Source organism: Boleophthalmus pectinirostris, unplaced genomic scaffold (genome assembly GCF_026225935.1).
Source record: "Boleophthalmus pectinirostris isolate CB_2022bp ecotype Guang Dong unplaced genomic scaffold, ASM2622593v1 HiC_scaffold_17, whole genome shotgun sequence".
NCBI classification, from domain to species: domain Eukaryota; kingdom Metazoa; phylum Chordata; class Actinopteri; order Gobiiformes; family Gobiidae; genus Boleophthalmus; species Boleophthalmus pectinirostris.
Window position 1 is genome coordinate 16670786 of NW_026571115.1, and position 23419 is coordinate 16694204.

The following is a 23419-nucleotide window of genomic DNA, read 5'->3' on the forward strand; positions in this document are numbered from 1 at the left end:
AAGGTGGAGAAGAAAGAATCTGCAAATCTGCAAAAAGCATCCTTACTGTCACATCCCATAAAAATTCAGAAGTTGAAATCTTAATTTGGCTTCTCAAGAACAGTGCTTGAGGCAATGCCACGTTGCAGAAAGCAGGAATAAGCAGCAAAGCAAATGGCTTCCTCACTCCCTCAGCTACAGCAGTACTTACAAAACTGTGAATGAATGATCGTTTATTACAATATAGTGACTTTTTAGTACACTGGTATGATGAAGCACTCTGCTTTAATTGTGCATGCTCATTATTTTTCCATAGCCTTTTTTATCTAGTTTAATTGAGAAAAGCTCTATCATTAGAAGCTCCTGTGGTGACATGTCTTATTTTAATTGCCTGTGCTTGTAATATATTTTCATTTTAAACTACACACCAAATGAAATTTACTTTTTGTTTGTTTTGACAGAACCTCAAAACCCCAATAATAGATTGTGACAAAGATAATTTGGTTTGTCCCAGTTTCCTAAGATGGAACATGTATTCAATGAAAAAAATATCTATTGTTATTGTTTAATATTCTGCACATTTATTTTCAAAGTATGTTTTGATTAATTTGTCCATGATGAAAGAGAATAAGAGTGATAGGCTTTCCTTTCCTGCTGCCTCTGCTTTAACTAACCAAATTATACATGTAAATAATATATACATAACTATAATAACAATTGTAGCTTCTATAATTTTGACATGGTTGAGTCTTTAATGGGCCCATATTATGCTATTTTCTGATCTGTATTATAATGTTGTTTCCTCCTCACTTACATACCTGGAACTGTTTTGTTTCATTCACACATGTTTAACACACAAATCCTTTAGGCTAAGTTCTTCTCTCAAGCAGAAAACACTCTGTTCCACTTTGTGAAGTCATGTAGCAATACAGGAAGTGCTCTATTGCATTTTTAGACTCCTTACACGTTCGCTAGAAAGATCATTTTGAGCTTTGGAGATGCAGACAGACTAATAATAAAGCGTTACTCAAACATGTGTAAATGAATCATAACATAACTCCAGGTTTATTTTGATGGGGGTAACAACATTATAACATTACTTAAAGGTTACAATCACTTTTCTGTAATAGAGGACCTTTAATGTTATTTTATTTACTCATGTTTTTCAGCCTGAGATTGCAGTACATTACACTTCTCCTATAATCCGTATTTAGCCTGCCCCTGAACATGCTGCATTACTGTATTGTGTGTTAAATGCCATCCACAGCAGGGTCTGAGCTCATCGGGTGCTCTTCATTGCTGCACTTTATTGATACAAAGGTCATCACATATGAAAAGGATCGCCATGGTTACAGACAGACAGTAAAAGTGCTGCTTTCTCTTTAATTTTACATCCCCCGTATCTAAGATGGCTGCTCCTCTCAAGCCTTGTAAAAGAAATGTAAAGAATGTGTCTTTGTACCATGGGTGTTGATTCCTTATACACTATAAAAAGGATTATTGCATTCTGTAATTGATGAAGAAGAATGATTTACAAACCTTACATTGTCCATTAATACAAGATCTTTGTAATAATGTATACTACAAAATGTGTATAGTTCTTTCTTTGTGCCTTCCTTTACATAAACATATTTGACCTTGGTGTTCTTAAATAAGATTGAGTTGAACAGTATAAAAGCTGAGTGCAGATTTTATTGTTAATATAATCTTCTTTTGTTGCTCTTCTATCTGTACATGTCCGTGCTCGGCTAAATCTATTTAATAGGTGATAGATGATAGTTCAAGGGGCCACTCAAACTGCATACCTGATTAGATATACATGCATTTCCTGTGTAAACAATGCTCATTATTATACACTATGTAACTTTTCTTAATTATGGGGCTTGCACTACCTGTGTGTCTCCATAGAGATGCTATTGCTTTGCCTGGAATGTTCCACATTATGGGATTGGATTTATTTAATTCCACTGAGACAAGAAGGAGATACCACCAGGCCAAGTTATCGGTCAGATCTGTGGAGAGGCATCCATGCTCACATGAATGCATCATTTCCAGGGTATTTTTTTCAATAAACACACCTGTCTAAATGAAAGATATATACACCAACTCGTGATTTTGTTAATGCTCATTGTTGTGATGTGTGCTTGTGCTGTATGTGTGATATTGTGTGCGTGTGTGTGGGTCAGAGAGTGCACAGTGTAAATTACTCTTATTGTTGAGTTGCATTGTATAATTTATTTCTGTAAATCAGGGGCTGCAGATGGAAACTGGCTATTTAGCTATAATCTGATGTGGAACATTTCTGTTTTTATGAGCTTAATGTCTCTGTACATTGTCTCTTCAAACAAATATTAAACTAAACTTAATGCCATACTGTGGAACATCCCAAGCGAAGCAGTAATATTTCCATGGAGGGAAGCAGGTGACAAACCCACACCAGAAAAGTTACAACAAAATGGTTCTGTAAAATGTAGATGCATCTTTACAGCAGTTTGAAAATGTTATTGAAAATGCCCCCATATGTCAGGTTTAGGACACTAAAATAATAAATAGTAGATAGTTAAATTTCCCAGTATAATGTAGTAGCTTCCAACTAATTTGTTCTATTGGTCATTCTATTGGATTCAGTTTTGTACACATCCAATTTTGAGCATCGTTCAGTTACAACAATTCAATATTGGCCCAGGCTTGTAAAACAAACATTTTGTGTCAGTCTAGAAACTGTTTCGCTAGTCCTTACAGACTGTCAATATTAAATGCTTCCTCTGATGGAAAACCTTGTTTATAGGAGTTGCCAATTTTCAGCTTCCAAAACAGCACAGAAAAAATGAACACAGTTAAATGCTTTTCTTTTTGGTTATCACTTCTGTTGTAAGTAGTAAGAAAAGTTACAGTAAAAACACTCCACACATCTGTCTTTTAATAAGCCCATTTTAAGAATAAACCACATTTTGAGATGCCTTGAGGCAGCTTACTACCAAAATCACAGCAGGGGTCCAAGTGAAAAGAAAGCAAAGATATACCAAGATTATATGGTAAAGACTGATATTTATTTTCTCACCACAGATAAAAAGAAGAACCATGCGGACTCATCACAGAAAGTAAAGCAAAAACAGTCCATGTCTTTGTACTTTGATGTCTCTGTCACAGTTCGTTTCAGATTGTGGATAATAAGACTTTATCCAGTTTTATAAAAATCAGAGAATATGTCCCCATACACCTACCCCATAGACTGCACCCTCCAATCATTGAGTCCCGCCCAAACAATGATCACAGTATTTGTATAAGTAATTTGGTGCTTGCCTCAGTCCCCAGAAGTCTTAATAACTTGAAACAGTGTAACGTTGTAGAGCACTTGATGTCCGTTATTCCAAGTATACAGCACCCTCTCCCTGGGATTGTAGTCCATCATAGAAATATGCGAATACTGATTGTGAAAGGGGATATCCGTGTACTCGTAAGTGGACGTATTGGTGTAATAGGCAAAGTAGATTTTCGCCCCCTGCAAGATGGGAGTTGGTGACGTAAAGCGTACCACAGATCATAAACGACTCCCCAGCACTTCTTTTAGGAAAGCCAGTGTCCCAAGTCTGCAGTACTTCCAGACTCTGGGGCTCCATGCGACTAATTACGATGTTGCCCGCATTTGGGATAGTGGTATACACAGCCCATAGTCCATTCTCATCTGCCATTAGATCGATATCAGAAGACCCACCCCACGAGTATGGAAAAGTGTTGTTGTAGCCAGCCCCGCTCAGGCTCCTCTGGATGAGCACACTGCGAGAGCGAAAGTGGTATTTTATGATGATGTTGCTCTGGTATTTGTTGTAGTACAGGGAGCCGTTGAAGACCACGTGACCAGTGCCTGCCCAGGGGTGTGGTAGCAGGTGCTGCACGAAATTCTGTCCCTTTATAAAGTCATTCATGGTGCGGTACTCCAGCACCCGCCGCCCTTTGAAGTAGCCGTCCATATACCAGACCTGCAGAAAACGAAAATGCAATAATTTCAGCCAGGAGAACATTAAACCGACAAGGAGAGAAGGGCAAACTTTAGCAGCTTGATAGAGAAGAATTATGATGATTTTTGTCAGGGGGTGAAGGGTATTGAAGAGGAGATAGAGGGACTGAAGGTGCTGATGGAGCTGGTGCTGAGGGGATAAAGGGTGTAGCTAAAATCACAGGAAGGTGCAGGGTACAAAGCCTTTTACTGACTGAAAAAACAGGGACCTGATAGAACTTTGAACTTATTCTGTTTAATTAAAATTAAATACTTTGACTTTTTACATTATTTGAAATCTGCAATAACTAAGTTCACTTATATCCACTAGACTTACTTTTCATACTTGATATCTCTTTTAATCTTGCATTCTTCTATCCAAAAGGAAATTTCACACACAAAATGTAAGGTCCTATTAGAGTCATGGACTTTCACACCAACTACAAAACTGTATTTAGACCTAGTTTAGCTTAAATTCAGATTAGTTTAAATGTTTGTGAGTCTAGACTTTCTTAAATGTCAATTAATGTTCAGGTTTAATCAAGATAAGTTTAGCAATCTTGGGTTCAGGAGCATGGACCTCACCTCATGCCTCTTCCTGTCTCTACATTATTTATACAACCTGTTTCCTTCCTCTCTGTCTTCTTGTTTACATCAGAACTGGCCTTCGCCCGTCACTTTGTGGAATATCACTTTGTCTACTGTGATCATCGTCTTCCTACATAATACATTCACTGTTTACACTGTTTACACTGTATGTACTGTATCTGAGGGTGTTGTGAGGTCCGAGAGTGAAGCATAGCTAAGCTGAAATTTAAGTAACGACCTTTGTAATCGACAACAGCTGGTCCATGTCCGTGATAATAGTGATAGTATTGTTGATTATCGCCAGTAGGTACGCCTGCAGGGGTAAGCATTTTGGGTATGCTACAGTGTGTGCCATTGAGCTGTGCCAAATGCCTCTCCGTATGTGCAGCACTATTGATCTGAGCTGAATGTGGGAGTGAAGACATTGCATGAGCTTTGCAGTCAACCACTGCCTGTGCTCTCTGGCCTTCCCAGTCCACAGTTACAGAAAATCTATCCATTTAGCAGCTCTATCTTTTTCCTCAAGCACTCTCAGCGGATTGCTCCTCTGACATGGGCTTCTCTCCGCCTGCGTTTCCCATATCATTCCCTCAATGCCTCGCCCAGGCACAGTTCAGCTCCAATTGATTCAATTAAACCACACTTGGCTAAGATATTTATTTTGTGCTTAACATATCAAGCAGGGCATTACTGAAGCCTAATCCACATTGAACTATTGCAGCACCAGTAATTTTTCCATTTATCCTTTCTGCTACGTAGACAACTACAAGTCTTAACAAAGTTAGACTATTTTCATGGACTCTAGAGAAAAAACAGAAAAAAACACAAAATAAATAAAAAACACCATTTCGCTACTATTACAATTTTAAGTAAATCCAAATGATCACCAATATAATGTGTAACAAAATCATGTTACACTGGTGACCTGATCATTTTGTTACTCCTGCATGTCCATAATTGTACATTTGACCCATGCCTCTTTCAATAAAGATGGGACAAATATTTAGCTTTTACTGTAATTCCACTCATGGTGTTTATACGTGGTAGGCCTGCACAATGTTTTGCTTAAATTTAAATTTCTCAATATGGGCTAACTCAACTTCTCAAGACAATAAATATATGTCTAACCTAACAACACAAGGCTCTCCATCTGTAAGGAAATTTACTGTAATGAAAAAATATATACATTTTGACATGTTTGATTAGTAATTTAATACTTGTAATTTTGTAATTTGAATATTGTTGTTTAAGTGAACGTATTGTGTCAGAAAGTATTAAAATATCGGCATACAATACAGTGATTGAATATCACATCTTTTTGATATTGTGCATATGTGGGCTACCCTGAAGTGTGAAATATAGTGCAAAGGAAAAGGGGATTATGAGGCATTAGGCATTGTTTCTCCTCTGCCTCTCCAATGACTCCCCAGTGCTGAACTCTGTAGTGGGAATTCAGCCAGGCCCCATTTAGAGGACATTGAGACAAAGCTGTTTTCTTATGCTTCTTTGCTTCCTCAAGGCTGTAACGTTTCTTCAAATATAATTATATGATGATTTGTGTGGGTGATGATGACAATATTGCTGATGCATCATGGGATAAATGCATTCATTGATTGATGTAACAAGCTTCAAATTCCCAAGTAAATGAAGTCATAACGATCAAGGCGTTCAATCAAGAACAGCGTTGTATGACCTTTTCTCTCATGTATTATCTATTATCGACTGGAGTTTAAGATACAGCTGTTTTTTTTTCCCTTAAGTATTTTTTTTTAGTGCTGCATAATATAGCAAATGTATCATCATTTGTAAGTGACTATACACAATGTTTCACAATGGTGAAAATTTTGGCTTGATGCAACCCTTAAAACCCTTTACCTTTATAAGTAAATGGCTCATGTCATGATGTCTTGATTTAGAGCAAATGGGGATAAGCCCTGAAGTCTGGTTTAGTCCTTATGTTGTACATGGTTAATACTGAATTAGGTGTGAACTTTTACAGTGGTTATTCTTATCTGATTTAGTGATTAAGACTTGGTGTAGACCAGGTTTCTAGGGGTGGGAAGAGACAGAATTCCCACAAGACGAGACTGGAGATAAGATCCATGAGATTGACACAAGGTGAGGTTCCGTTCACAGTTTTGGCCTTTACATTTTATTATACACATACACATACACACACACACACTATATATATATATATATATATATATATATATATATATATATATATATATATATATATATATATATATATATATATATATATATATATATATATATATATATATATATATATATATATATATATATATATATATACATATACATATATTTTTTTTTGCACTGCTTTTTAGAATTACAGCTTCTCAAAATGTTAACTCACCAACCCTTTTTTGTCCAATCCCAATGCATATACTGGGGGGAAAATAATCTAACAAGAACATTTTCCTCATGTGCGCACAATCTTGTGGCAAATCTTGTGATACAACGTTTTGTCTCAACCCTACTGGTTTCATCCTGACATAGTCCTATCATAATTCCAGTCACACCTGATTTACTCCTGATTTAGTCCTAATTTTGTCCTGATTTAGTCCCGATTTACTCCTGATTTACTCCAAATGCAGTTGTGGTTTAATCCTTGTGGTTTGGTTCTAGCTTTGTTTTTGTACAACCCTGATTTAGCCCATTTTTGTCCTTGTTTATTCCAACTCCAGTCTCATTTCCGCTTCAGCTGAACTTGTGTCTCTACAAATTCCTCCAGTCTGTGAAAAACCATATGTCATCTTTAATCAGGCAGCACCTCTACTAAATCATGTGCGCGTGGACCAGCTCTCAACACACTTCTTGGTAATTACCTCAGTGATTTAGAAAACTTTAGCCCAAACAGCTCTTCATTTGTGTGTTTGATAATAAAGTGATTAATCAGAGCGGACGGGCGGTGACAGAGGGAGACCGGGATGAGCGAGCAAAACGGATGCCATCCATCATTGACTCAGCTTTGCATTCCCACCTCAAGTCTGTCTGTGCTGGCTGTGTGCAGGAGGCTCCAGTCAGGCACAGCGCTCCGTCAGCCTCGTAAGGAACATGACAGCCGAGCAATGAGGACGTTTTTCACCTGAGCAGATCATGGAGTTGGACTGCTCTGAACAATGACTATTTTGTTGTGAGATGTGTTGCTAAAAAAATTGTAAAAGGGGACAAAACAGCATTAATGTTAAAACTATTTTGAAGAGGGATCTTATTGTATACTTGGTGATGATACATTGGACTCAATTCTTGCAAATAACAGGTTTATAAAAAGCCCAAGGTCAATTTATTCAATACAAAATCCTCAATAGGTCAAGGCTACGTAAAATGTGTATTGGCAGAAATGATCTCTGTGTGTCGAAATGCCACATGTACATTGACAGGAATATAGGAATGCCATTTGTTCTCCGATATGGACAAAAGTATCAGATTGCCTCTACAGTTGATTGCCATGTCACCTGCCTAAGTTGACCAGGGTGTATCTAGTTGGCACAGGTGCTATTTGAAAGCAGTCCTGCTTATTGAGTGTTAAGTACTGGTCAAGACTGATTTTGACAATGTAGAAATAATCTTACATGCCAACAATGGTGGTAAAGAATCTTGTGTTGCATTTGTTGGGTTAAATCATATTTTTTTTACGGTTGCTTGAGTTTTTGAGTACATGTTTTTCCTATGGTGCTGTGTGTCCTTTGAGTCCTCACTGTTTTTTGTTTTTAATGTATTTTTATCTTATGTTATATATTAATTAAAGGCACACTGTGTAACTTCTAAATGCCTTAAAAAACAGGAATTCGTACTATGTGCTGGCTTGTTTCTTCATAGCCCTGAACAGTAACTTGTCTCCATTGTAATAACCAAATTTATTTCCATACTGTGGATTATTCAGACCAAAAGACAAGCAGGTGGCAGACCATTCACCAGAAAAGTTACACAGTGCACCTTTCAAAAAATAGAAATTAGATTAGATTAAATTAGAACAAATTTTGGAAGGAAATATGTGAAACCCGATGGAAGACTTACTCTGTTGTTTGAGCTGGGGATCAAAACAGCATTAGCAGAAGTGTTAAAACTATTTGGGAGAGGGATCTTAATACATTCATTATATACATTTGTTGATGACACATTGGACTCAGTTCTTGCAAGTAACGGGTGGTTTATCAGAGCGTCAATTTATTCAATGCTAAAATCCTCAAGGTCGAGGCTATATAAACAAAAAAAATTTAAATGAATTAAAGTTAGTTTAGATTAAACTAGGAAATGTGTGAAAGGATTAAAACCCAAAGAAGACTTACTCTGTTGTCTGAGCTGGGGATCATAGTGTCTGTCATCCAGGAGCCAAACCTCGACCCTGAAGCCCGCACTGTGATGGGATTACTGACTCCAGTGAGCTTCCCACAACCTGCAGGTCAACCACAACAACAGTGGCATTTTATTTTTCAGTGATGGATTTACAGACCACAAGATTTGTCATATCTCATCCACACCCAGTACAGGAAAAACATTGCACATAAAATATTCAGAAATGATCAAAATCTTAAAGGATTAAGTAACTTCCCACTAACTTCAAAGAATAAGACATAAAGGACAGGGATTGCTATTCTTAAAAAATACATTTGTTTTTAAATATTCATCAAAACACAGCCCAGAGCTCTTGTAAAACCATTCTTGTATATATATTTTGGTTCTCACTCACATGCCATTTTAGATCTAACTTTCCATCAAATTTCCATGGATTTCAGAATGATCAAACATTAGGACCGTTGCCATAGCGATAACAATTTCAAACTAAATATATCTCTGCAATAGTGATAAATGATAGTGATAAGTCCTGAAATGCCGCCCATAACAGGAATCTGAAACCCGTGAATAGATTTTTATGAAACGAGCTTCTAAGAGCCAGATATTGACCTATTTACAGAAAAAGGAAATGAAATGTCTATTGAACAACATATATTTGCAACAACAGCATGAGCTCACTGCATGCTTTCTTGATTGTCAATTTCACCCTAAAGTTCACTTACATTTCTGCAGGCTTCACCCCTCGCCCCTTTATTAAAACGCCTTATCAAAATGTATATGTCTCCTTACACTTGAGCGGACAGTTCTTTTGCCACATGTTCTCTGGCAGATATCTGGAGAATTGGCTCTGTTCACACATGCACAAGAGGAAGTGTGGAGAATGTGTGGCTTAGATTTCCATTTCCATGCGAGGATATAGTCTGGGTGGATTACTGCTCAGTAGGAATGGGCCTGAATGGTTATGACAGCAGCGCACTGTACCTAGTTTCTGCATACAGGAGTGCAGCCTTGTTTCCAACAGCAGGACTCTCTGCCGCAGTTCTTCATAATCGTAGGCGCCCATCTCCTCCTGGATGGCCATTAGCACCAGAGACAGATTCCTCACTTCCTCCCGGAGTTTAAGGATCATTTTGGCGTCAGTTTTGTATTGTTCCAAAACAGGCAACAGGGGGAGCAGCTGGGTCACCTTGTCTTTTAGCTCCTAGGGGACACAGGATGTAAAGGTCAGTAGTGATCTACATATAAGACGAAAGTTTGGTTGGATAACTGTACTTTCTTAATAACTTTCTCTTTTTTAGTAACACAAAATTCTTACTATAACAGAAGAACTATAATTTGATTGGTTGATTGGTTTTGTTACAGTATATTTTGCAACTTTTTAAGATTATATCTTATTTTTTATTTGTAATAGAGTTTACTTTATTTCACTATGTATGAACAATTCACACAAGGTGGAGGTTGACAGTTTTGTCTAATCATCACTGATTGGGTTATGGGTTTTTCATCAAGAGGCATTGATGTGGCATTCAGACTTGGGAGTTTTGTGTTAAATTGCAATGAAAGTTTGTATAGTTTATGTTCATGAAATCAGCACTGAAAACCTTTTTTAATTCAATATTGAGATGGATCAATATGAGAGAAAACAAGTGTATTCCTTCTTTGTCATATTGCCCAGCGCTAGTTTACAAGCTCAAAGTTTACTTCCTGACTCATGTTATGGTTAGTGAAAGTGAAAAGGCCACTTAATCCTAAAGTTCACTGTCGGCAGTAGCTCCCAGGGTCTGAAAAGGAGATACAAGGCTCAGTGGAGAAATGGGTGTATCAGTAAAGTGCACTGGCCACAGCAGGGGCGGTTTCCTCCTTGTTAGGGTTTATCGTAAATCTGGTGATGGAGCAGCTCTCAGCCCCATGGCGCCGCATCATAAATCTCATTTTCCCCTTTTCAAGGCACAAAAATTCGGTCTCGTTAATCTCCCACGCTCCGCCATCGGCAACTTTAAGCTCCACGCATTCATCAGCCAACCTGCACCAGTCCAATCCCACCATTGTAAAAATAGCTTTTAATATGGAGTCTCATTGGATTGTAGAGATTTGCATTCAAAGTATAAGTAATGTAATGTGCATAGTTTAGACAGCAGAGACGGATGTGTTCACTAAATTCATAAGCATCTTTATTAGGTTTACAGCCAATAGAATTACTTTGATGTAATATACGGAAGCTAGTCGCAGTCAGTCATGTCTCCGCTCAAGTGCCAGCAGTGGAGAACTTTCACCATTTATCAAGGCACTTTTAATCAAACTGTTTAATGCACTAATTTAATATCTATAAGAGGAATATATGCAGAGAGCAGGACAGGCCCTGACAAGGAGACAAAAAGCACCACCGATAACAGCAGTGGAGTCTGAGCTTGTGGAGAGATAAGAAGTAAAGGCAGTGAATGCATGTAGCTTTTATGCTGTGGTGGACTTCAGTGTGTAAAGTCAAAGAGCAGTTAAGAGGGAAGGCAGGACAGGATGTAACGAGCATAGGTTTAATAATTCAACACTGTGTGAATTTGTTTAAATTTCTGCTGTGTCTAGCTCAATGACTCAGAAAGACTTTGGGAATTGAATTGGAATGTAACTGTGCTTATGCAGCAGTCTGCCGAGTCGTCCTGAGTTTTATTGTCTATGAAGAGCAAAAGAGATTGCGATCCATCTGCCAAAGTTTGCATGCACTCACAATGAAGCACCGCATTCATTCACTACTAGACAATAATACTCACATATATAAATACATAACACGAGGGCTGAGTGATTGGGAAAAACATCTAACAAGAATTGCAATTGTGATTTGAGCTGCGATTTATGTTTTAATAATAGGATTCTTTTCAAAGTTCATATTTTAAAAGTGTCAAGAAGAACTGACAAAATATAGACTGACAAACTAACAGAAAACTCACATTTCAGAGCATATTTGTACAGATCTAAACTTCAGGATTAGCAGGGTTTTTTTTGTTGCTATATTACACAAGTATGACTTGTGAGCTTTAAGCCATGTTAGAATACTGTTACCTCATCAAAAACATGCCTGGGTATTGTGTCCTTATTATTACTCTGTCTACATCTTCAAAGATCAAAATGCTCTGTTTCACATTGTGATGTCATGAAGCAGTAGTTTTCCAGTTAACAGCTACCTTTTACCTTAAGTTCAACAGAAAATGGCAATTCCATGGCTGAAATCATCCATATGAGTGAAGGTGCAGTCTGTATTTCCTGTGTTTTCACTAAATATCCCTAAATATGCAGGTATGTTTTTGAGGAGGAAACAACATTATAACATAAATCAGAAAAAAGCTAAGTATGGGCCATTTAATGCAGAATAAGAATGAATATTTTGTTTGTGGAAGAAACTTTAACGATTCTTCAAAAATGGCAGGGAATTACAAATTGCGGCCATTCAAATTGTCATTTCGATTGCGATCTTGTAGCCCTATACAACACTGTCTGCCTGCATCTCCAGCATAATTACCTGAAAGCCCTTTGGATTGAGGCTGCGTGGGTTATCAGAGGCCACCTTGAGCTTCCCATCCACCACCTTCATTAGACTTTCAGTATTCCTCACATACTGAAGGTCTCTGTATGTCCGCAGGTCCAGCACCTCCATGGACTGGCTGATGTTCTGGACCTGTTCAACACAGTCATGGAGAGTGAGGTGTAAGTCAGTGTAACTCGTTTTCATTCTCTTCTTTATTTTTAAAACGCAAACACAACACTGGGAAATTTTCTTTTTTCTTTTTTTCCCCTCCCAGACACTGTAGTTAGATATTCTATTGTTAAATATACTTGTTTTGCTTCTTTAACTACCTGCCAAGAGATCCACAAATACTGCATAATATTATATTAGGTCTGATTAAAAAAAAAAAAGATATTGTTTGAGTTATAGTAATAATAATACATTTTTTTATTAGGCATCTTTCTAAATACTCAATATGCCAATAAATGTATTGGATTGCACACTATTAAAATAACTTTTGCAGAGTAACTGATAATAAATAAGCCTATTTTAGATTAGTTCAGTAACATTTTTATAGAAGATACAGTAATAAAATAGAACATTTCCACTGTAGAATTATGAATTAAAAAGTATAATTCACAATTTGCTATGCCATATTGCCGATATACATCTTCCTAGTAGAATTTTTCAGCAGTATCCATTCGATATCTTTTTTTCCCCAGGCAGGGTGCACAGACCATAGCGTAATTTATGTTTTTAAATAATTTGAAATGTCTAGTTCAAGGATGTTGCTCCATAGATCTGTTTGCAAATCACGGCTTAACATTGCGACTCATTCTAATTTATTAAAATATACCATTATTTATTCAAGTCAGAGTTGTTCTCAACAATTTATTTCCTCCAGGGCGGTGACAGTTGGACACACAGTAATTATGCCCAAGTTAATATTTACAACTTGCAAATGAAGTCAGTTTCATAAAGTATATTGGGATGCGAGATATCTCAGATTGCCCTGAAGTCAATAGTTTTTCTACTGTTAATTTTTACTAAGTATGTTGCTTGCTCATTGCTGTACAACCCACTCTGTTGCTGCATAACAAGCCTACTGTTCCTTACGCCCCCTCATCGCCTGCACGCGGCACCAACTTACTCCTGACAGAGATGCACGACACTGGGCTGGTGGTCCTATGTACTGTGTGTATGGGTATGACTGCCTATCCATATAAAGGGCAAGCCAAATCTCCAGTTCAAAAGAAAAAATATATATATTTGAAATTACTGATTCAAACAAAACAAAAATGTGTGGCATATTTGTGAGGTCATGGTTTGGCATGAAGTTTGTTTTGCACAATTTGCCAGTTAGCTCCATGACGGCCCCCTCACAGTTACTCTGCATTCAGCCTACTGCTCCTCCTCCCAGCTCCTCTCCCACGACTCAGACGCCGACTTGGGAACGTTTGATCTCTGTGAACATTTGCTTCAACTGTTGAAAGTTAATATGACATCAGTCTGAAGGGGAGAGTTGACTGCTTCTGGTTATACATATGCCCTCTCTATCTCTCAAAGTCACAGACCCCCCACCAAGGCATTAAACCTTCTAAAATGTATCATGTAGTGGCAACTGCAAAAACACTGCATCAGAATTGGGATAACAGTGGAATAAACCAGCAAAAACAAGACTAGAACAGAACCTAAAGATTACTTTCATCACTGACCCCTGGTGGTAAGACTCATACCAATCGCTTCCTGCCTATTTTGATTTCCATAAAATTGCCTCAAATAGTCAAGGCTTAGGGTAGCCTCTATTTTATTTTCATCGATGTGACAAAACTTAACAAATATTCATAAAAGTGACTAGAGGGAGAGTTTTGAGAATTTAAAATATGACTTAATGGTTGTGTATTTTCTTCAACAAATAAAAAGCTAAAAATTAACAGAAGCTCCAAATGGAACTGTTCGTATTTAATTTATTAATTTTGACACCTTGTGAATGGAGCTGCTGGGATTTCTCACAAGAATACAAACTCTTTTACAATCAGATTACAAATAAGAAATTATTGGCTGCCTAACTGTGGAAGCCCTTTTTAAATTTTAGTCACAGGTCAAAATATAGAGCTATTTTTCCTAATGTTGCATGGCTAGCGGTGCACTGTTGTCCTTCAGGCCCTGCCCTGTGGCATTGTTTGTCTGCACCAAAGCTCTCAGCGGTGCCTCGTTTACATTCTTTGAACATTGTGGCTTTGACATTGTTAGCATACTCTTGGCTCTTTGTATCCAGGGGAGAGCGTTGGTCTATTCCAGCTCTTTAAAGAACAAGCATGCATTATTACAGTGGGTTCATTTGAGGATGTCCTGACAGAGATGGCATCGCACATTCACTCAAGTACAGCTGACCGCAGGAGTTCTCATTAAGCTCAACTAAATGGAAGCACTTGCACTGCATCTTATAGGCAGTTTTAAAGAGGAAGAACAGCTAATAGATAAAATAATGAACACAAAAAGATCACAACTTTGCCAACAATTTTGCAAACCACTAATAACTGTGAAAGGGCAGTAATGTTTCAGCAATACTGCATTTTGCTTTAATAACAGGCAACTTTACCGTAGCTAACCTTTAAGAGTAATCTCAAGTTTTTGCAACTAAAACTTTATTCATTCTATAATAATAATAAATAGAGTCACTATAATAATTAATCAAATATTGTAATAGTGTAATTTGTTTCATATATAATGGTAATGATGTACTATTACTACTACTACTACTACTACTACTGTTATTACTACTACTACTACTACTGCCATCACTGCGCTCAACAGTCTGTAATCTGTATCCTCATCAGTCTGTGTGTTTTTGTTCTGTGTCCCTGTGTCTTTATTCTATCTATCTTCTACGTCTACTACTACTACTACTATTACTACTACTACTACTACTACTACTACTTCTACTACTCCTACTACTACTACTACTACTACTGCTACTGTTAGAACTACTACTACTACTCCTACTACTACTACTCCTCCTACTTCTACTATTAGAACTACTACTACAACTAGAACTACTACTACTACTATTGCTAGATCTAGTGTATATATATTTACAAAAAAAAAAAAAAAAACCCAAACAAAAATCTCCCTCGAGCCAGTTGCCCCTCCCAGCGTGACATTTAAACACAGGAACTCTAAACTGGTGAATTTGAAGAGTGTTTTGGTGTGTAAGGTGTAACAGGAAGTGAGACAGACATAACTGAGAGAGTGAATCTGTTTTATAGATTTTTGTGTCTCATAGATTTATCTCTGTCCTGAAGGATCTGTTGGATTTTAATTTACCACACCCCTCACTATTCTTTCATTTATTCTTTCAAAGCCAACCCTTTCACTGAAACCTTATTGAAGGCCGTTTCCATTTTAGTTTTTGTGTGTGTGTGTGCGTATGTATGTATGTGTGTGTGTGTGTATATATATATATATATATATATATATATATATATATATATATATATATATATATATATATAATCTATGTTATTGTCATATGGGCCGGCCTTTGTGTACTCATGTCACGCATTAGACAAGAGAAGCAGAAAATTACACACATCACAGTAGGGTAGCTCTCAATTAAGATAGAGCATGTTTCCAATTATTACAGAGAAAAAAAAATGACATCTTATAAATGCACTCCCTTTTAAATTTGCACATGACTTAAATTACTGTAGATTAGTGCATGCAGTTTTTATGCAGCCTGTTCACTCAGTACATTTTAGATGTTATTGTATTATAGGTATTAGTAAATCCTCGATTGTAGTTTTCCTTAACACTCAGATGACCTAAAATGATGTGCGTTAAGGGAGTCCAATGAGTTAAACCTAAATGTAAGTCTTCTTCCTTTTCCTTTTTGTGCATTACTGTAATGCAGCACATTAAGTACAATAATATTTCATCTTTGATATCATAATATTTCATGTTGCTCAAATAAATGAACTAAACTGAACTGAAAAAAATTGTGGGGGCTGGCCTTGTGTGTGGGACACTGTAGTGACTGTGATGTGATTTTGGTGAGAGAAGCGCGGGCTGAGGTACAGCAGTGCTACTTTTTCTTATTCCATTCACTTTGTATTGGCGTGGTTACAGCCAGCAGATTTTGCAATAAAGTGACATCTTGTGAACTACTCTATCTGATTAATTAGCTTGAGTGAGACCATAGACTGTATGAAGAAGTGGACTAAGGGAGCGTGACGTCACCCGTAGCTATCGGCTCCAGCCAAATGAAGCTCTCAAGGCTAGCAGTTATGGGGCAAATTTGGAGCCAGTGCCATTTTAGGAATAGGACTTGATTTATGGACAAAATATTTAAATAAAAACACCAAGATCATGTAGAGCGGGTAAATATGAATATTTTAAGACCAAAATGAGGAGCCTGACAGCAGCAGTTACGGAGAGAGGGATGATGTTTTCTCAATACTAAGTGAATTGGAGTCGATGGAGCCGGCAGCGTGCCCATGTTCACTTTCTATCTGGAAAGCTGTGGTTTGCAAGTTAGCTATGTCCGTTCATATATATACAGTCTATGAGTGAGACGCTACAATATATTCTTATAGTTTATAAGCTAGTCAGTCTTAAAAACATCCAATAAACATACAAACAATAGTTTAGGGCTGTAGGCCACAACACATCATTCTATGCTTGCTGAATGCCTCTTCTCACTCTTCACTCCCTGTTCAACAACGGCATCAAGCTGAAATAAGACTTTTTATGAAGTGATATTTATCTCAGTCAGTCTGGCCTAAAAGTACACCACCATATTTAGAAGTTAAAGTTATAACCCCACATATATATAGAATAAGTGTATAACTAGAATAATAACTAGAATAATCCTGTACAAACTTGTATGTAATCAAATGTAATTTATAGTGCTTGATGTGCTACAAAAATGCAGTGTGTTATACAATGTATGAATGTGATAGGACGAATGCTAACCATGTGGAAACAAACGGATTGTCTAGGGTGATGGTATGGGATAATATGAAATTATAACTTGTAATTATGCATTTTGTTTTGTTTATATCGGGGGCCTCTTTTATAAGCTAATGTAGTTTCTGGGGAGTTCCCTTTTACTAGACTTCTATAGAATTGTATGAACTATTTAAAATGTTTGTGCATGTTTGGTAAATAAGTAAATAAATAAATGCTAAGTCGGTGTAAAAGCAGGTGAAGTGAGGACTGTTCCTTGGCTAATGTTGTGTAGCAGTGTAGAGTTTGTGTATGCTTGTGTGCGTGTATATGTGAGCGTGTCGTGTCTGGTGCTTCTATGGACAGCTGTCACCTTCTCCATGAGCTGCCGGAGCTGTCTGCTGCGTGGGTCTCTGTTACACATGTTCTGAGCCGGAGCCACCACCGTACAGATACACTTTCCATCTGCGTCCTGGGCCGAGCTGTAGATCTGCCAGCCCTCCTCAGGACTAGGGTACAGGCCCTGCAACCAAGCACATATTTCAATCAGGAGAGCCAAATGAGTCATAGTTTAGTGAGTAGATGAACTAAATGGATACACAACTTTTGTTAGACTGTCAAGTTTGACTGTTATAATTATTGTGAGTAGAAACATTGTGGTTTAAAGGGCCCATATTACAGTATTTTCTGATCTGTTATAATGTTGTTTCAAAACATACGCAAAGTTGTGTTTTGTTTCAGTCACATATGTTTAACACACAAACCCTGCATATTTAGGCTGAGTTCTTCCCTCAAACTAAAAACACTCTGTTCCACCTTGTGATGTCATGTGGTAACACAGGAAGTGCTCGAATGTGTTCTCAACTCCATACACCTTCACGAGAATCATTTCAGGAGACTTCAGCCTGGGAAATGCCTATCTCTTCTGACCCTACAGCTTCATGACATCACAAAGTGGAAGAGAGCATTTTGAGCTTTGGCAATAATACCAGACTAATAATAAAGGATAACTCAAACATGAGTGAATGAAACAAAACACAACTCTATGTAAGTTTTTGAGGAGGCTCATGAGAGTCAGTTTTGTGTACTATAGGACCTTTAAGCTTTATTTGTAAATACATTGTCATGCCTCAGAGTAGAGCTTAGGATAAAATGTAAAAAAAAAAAAAAAAAGCCATTAAAAGCAAAACCATCTGTAGATATGCATTAACCAAAACAACAAAAAAACTTAACAAAGAGCTATTCACACACATTAATGATTGTTTTCAGCTTCCTGTTATATGCAATATTTTATCTATTCAAAACTTATAATATTAATAATAATATAATATTAATTGGTAAATTGGTAATCACTCTGGCAACTGTCCTTATTTTTCCTCATTTTGAAATCCATGGGCTGTGTCAGCATACTTCTGAATGAACGCTAGAGTGAGCAAATTAGCATTTTAAAATCTCCATTTGTTTAACATTAGACTAACTGAAAATGTTGTCAGGTATGAACACAAATTCAAACTCTATGAAACAAAACTTTATGAATGAAAAGTTACTATGACATAAACAGCGAGATAAAAAAGGACTTTATTCTTCCCACTCTTCACTCCCATATCATGTTCGCATTCATCCCGTCAAATAAAGCCCAAGGCAAAAAATACCTTGAAACACACTTTGGCTGTAGACCCTGGTAGAGATGGCAGAGATGCGATGAAGGGAGAGAATGGGTGATGATTTTTTTTTTCTTTCTAGAACACCAGAGTGAAAAAGGTGAAATTTGGTTGAGCTGTAAAGTTAGCTGGCAGGTGGTAGGAGGTTAGGGTTGAGGGTAGGAAAAGTTGAATATTTGCTTTGACGCCATTCAAAGTAAGAAAAAATAAAAGAAAAAGTGTATGCAGACTATATATACAGTTGTTTATGCAGGTTTTTCAGAATGCATTTGGTTTGACACTCTGTTTCATGCTGTCAGCACATATCAGTGGTGAAAAGCAAAAAGTGCTCCTCCCATATAAAACATTTCTTAACTAATCCATCTATGTAACAAGTGTTGCAGATGGGAAAACTACTCTCCTCAGTATCTTGATTAGTCGAGCCCTTTCTGTCGCCATTAGTTAGCTCTAGTCATATTTTCTGTACAGCATACACACTCCCTCTTTTGGCCTTGTCAAAAGTTACTTCTTCCGAAATTTAATTAAGAACTATTGATTTATCCAAGTCCTCAAAGTCATTTGCAGTCAAAATTTAGATGAGACTGTAATAAAATGCTGAAGAGGTACCAACTGTAATTTGCGATGGTTGATTTTGTCCATAGCTGGATTTCATAGTTTGGTTTTGGAACACTTTATTCAATAAGCATTAAAGCCTTTATATCAGAATTACAAAGAGTTATGCCATAGAAAATTACATATTCTTTGCAGTTTTAAAATGTATCAAGAAATTGTGATGCAACTAATACCACAAACTAACTAACTAACTAACTATCTTCCAACAAGCATTGCAATTCGATTTTGATTTATAAAGTCCACATTTAAACACGTCCAAAAGAACTGACAAGAAGGCTGAAATATGAAATGGAAAACTATTCCAAAAATCCCATGCATTTCAGAACATGATTGTAGAGGATTAGACTACAAGATTTGCAGCTTTCTGACTGAATATTTTGTTGCTTGGCGATTTTGCCTGAAAATAAAATTGTTGATTTTGACTCCACTAAAAATGTTCTGCAAACTACAGAAAATGAAAAATCTATTCAATGATCATATTTAACCCAACGAGGAAATCTTTTTTGAATGAGATAAAACGAAACTATTGCATTAAACATGAAGCCTCAACATTTAATTTGACGTCACTGATTTCAAAGCAGTCAGCGCTGCATGGACCTGTGCTAAACTTTGGTCCCTAGTGACTGAAGTGAGCAGCCTTTCATGCATTTTCAATGAAAGAAAAGTGGACGAAATAAATGGATCCTTCCCAAACAAATCGATTTGAACTTCAAATTTGATTCATAGATTTAATCGATTTATTTGCGCAGCCCTAATTATAGTAATTAAAAATTGCAGCCTTTGCGATTTTTTAATTGCATCCATTCAAATTGTGTTTTCTATTCAGTTGCGATTAATCATGCAGCCCTACCAAAGATAATCGCATAATATAACTGAAATTGCACACTTGGCTGTTGTAACTGAGTTGTGGGTAAATGTCAAGATTATCTAGTGTCTAGACAAAAAGAGAAGGAGAGGGAATCCTACTGAGCAGCAAAGACAGAGAACTAAATAAGTTTGGACACAGAAAGGAAATAGAGCTGTTTGGGATCGATAATGCTGCACGATACCAGTGGAGGAGGGGCAGAACCAGGCAGACCTGATAGGAATATAGATGTCTCTCTCCAGCTAATCCAATCTAGAGTAATATCAGTATTACACACACACACACACACACATATGCATAGACTATTGACCAAGCCCATTCTCACTGCATCAAAACACATATAAAGCTGTAATGAGGGCTAGAGGAATGGCCATTTTGGTGATGAAATTAAAGACCCATCTGCATAAGTGGGAGCAATGAGGAAGTGAGGATACAGCTCTGTCTCTGCTCTGGTTCAGGCCGATCATATTAAAAAGTCTTAAGGGAGGAAAGAACAGCGCGATTGGAGTTTAAACTAGTAGCCACCCTGCGAGCCAATGTGTGCCCTGTCACATCTTGTCAGTCCAGCCAGTCCCCCGGCACCGTTACCCCCACTTCCTGCCCCTCCCTCCTTTGTTCTCTTACGAGCCTGCTGCTGTTTATGCGCGCTTTCTGAATTTACAATGGAATTGACTGTGTTTGTATGAGCTATGGGAACGCAAAATAGTTTTTGTTAAAGGCTATCAAAGCATAAGGGGGTTACAGCTCAGTACTTAGGCTAGACCCAAAGAAGGCATATGAAGCTAGTCAGTAATAAATATGCAAAATTCTTTTTAATGTGTTTTTCTTTCTGCCATCTTTTTACGGAAGGGAAAATGAGAAAATAAATAATGATAAAGTAGGTTGATGCCAAATGAGCAGCACATAATTTATAAAAAATTACTTGTAACTTTACTTATTGAAGCGCCCATATTACGCCATTCTCTGATCTGTTATCATTTTATTTCACACAAGTTTAATACAAATCTTGGATATTTAAACTGTGTTCTTCTCTCAAATAGAAAACACTCTTTTCCACCTTGTGATGTCATGTGGTGATACAGGAAGTGCTCTAATGTGTTTTTAAACTACATACACCTTCACTAGAATCATTTGGATCATTTCAGCCCTGAAATTGCCAATCTCTACTGATCTTTTAGAGCCACAAATAATAAAGAGTTACTCAAATGTGTATATGAAACAAAACACAACTCCAGTTATGTTTTGAAGGTGCTAACACAATTCAAACACGGCTAAAAGTTCATAGAGTCATTTTGTGTAATATAGGACCTTTAAACATCATCGCTTCTGAAATAATGCCATTACATTTGAACATTTATAGGTGCTCTATGTTACTTTTCAGATGGAGTTTCGACCACTTGTTTGTTTCCATGGATATATTACTGGTTTGCCAAGAATGTCCCACAGTATGGCATTCAGGTGACGTACCACCCAGTAGCAATGTTATGTGGTGCACCTGTAAAGTGTTATGACACGTGATCTAATTTGAAGCAATATTTCTGAGTAATTTAATTTGGTGCATATTAATGAGAAATTGTGTGCGCAGTAACAGTCAGCAACAATGGATGAACAATGAAAGTTACCTCCGTTCTTCAAACTCATTCTCGTCTCTGTGCCCAAATAGACCTGACACTCACTAAAAAATGATGGGCTCCGCGTTTCAATTACCATTTCATTATTCTCCACTGTTTTAGCGTGTCACTTCAGGCATGTGCAGGCTTTTGTGTCAGCACCTTTCTTGTCATTCTTCAGCCTTCTATAAGGAGCTGGAGATGCCTGTCTGTGGAGGCCGAAGATCAAGGCAGGAGCCAGACAAAGAAGTGAGTCGAATCTCAACCCATTTCTTTGAAGATTTTTGATGCGCTTTTTCATCGCATCGTCACCTGGGGCGCTATTCTGAGCCTGTCTGTTCACCTGGTGCAGATCTCCAGCTGATCCCTGTAAGACCTGTTCTATATTAAACTTTACCATGATTGTTTAGCATATTGGTACACAGGTATTCATATCACCTAGATGCGTTTGCTGTTTCAGAAGGAGGGCTTAGATATTGTCGCTGTCAGCCAACAATGTCAGCTATGTATAAATTTAACATACTGCTATACACCATGTTCTTTCATTACACCATATATAGAAGTTATTACAGCCCTGTTCTACCAAAGATATGCAACCCTTGAAGCCAAAGTTAAATCATCTTGACGTTATACAAGGATTACTTGGGAAATTTCTTTTAAAATACAAAACAAAACTCTTAACTTTTTGAACCTAAAATATTAGATAATTTTAGATGACGATGAGAGGATGCTGCTCTGTGTCATGTGTGCTGTATATTTGTATTTAAAAACACATTGGAAAAACATGTGCAACAAACTCAAAGTGCACCATGAGACATTAAAACCAACCACATAAATAAACAACAGAGAATCATTGTGTCACATGTTATCAACATATGACACTGTGAAATAAACAAGATACGAAGATGAAGCAGCTGAAATATTAAGATGCTGCATCAAAGTTAAGGTGGATCACATTAAAATATGACAGAGAATTCCACACTGTCCTCGGTTAAGACTTTTTAAAGGTGCACTGTGTAACTTTTTGGTTGGGGGTCCGTTACCTGCTTGTTTCTATGAATATGTCATTGCTCTGCCTGGAATGTTTAACCAACATTATGACCTACCTCATATTTATTCAGTTACAGTTGATATTATAGCTCAAAAATACCTAGAAAAACAAGCATTATGACTGGTTGTCTCTCCACAGATCTGACCTGTAACTTGGTCTGGTTTGGTCTCCATGAAGATAGAAAGGCCCATGAAGATAGAAAGGTGAAACATTCCAGACAAATCAATAACCTTCTTGGCAAAAAGCATTTGACAGACCCTCTACCAGAAAAGTTACACAATGCATCT

The 23419-nt window shown here is 37.2% G+C and overlaps 1 protein-coding gene across 1 annotated transcript in view; it reads right to left on the reverse strand.

The window, feature by feature from the left end:
- Positions 1-3283: 3283 nt before the first annotated feature.
- olfm2a (olfactomedin 2a) overlaps positions 3284-23419 on the reverse strand; it is a 29904-nt gene continuing 9768 nt past the window's right edge. The window contains 6 exon segments of the mRNA XM_020935615.2: positions 3284-3481; positions 3483-3959; positions 8884-8990; positions 9872-10091; positions 12402-12557; positions 17707-17856. Of these exon segments, the coding sequence (XP_020791274.1) occupies positions 3284-3481; positions 3483-3959; positions 8884-8990; positions 9872-10091; positions 12402-12557; positions 17707-17856 (1308 nt within the window).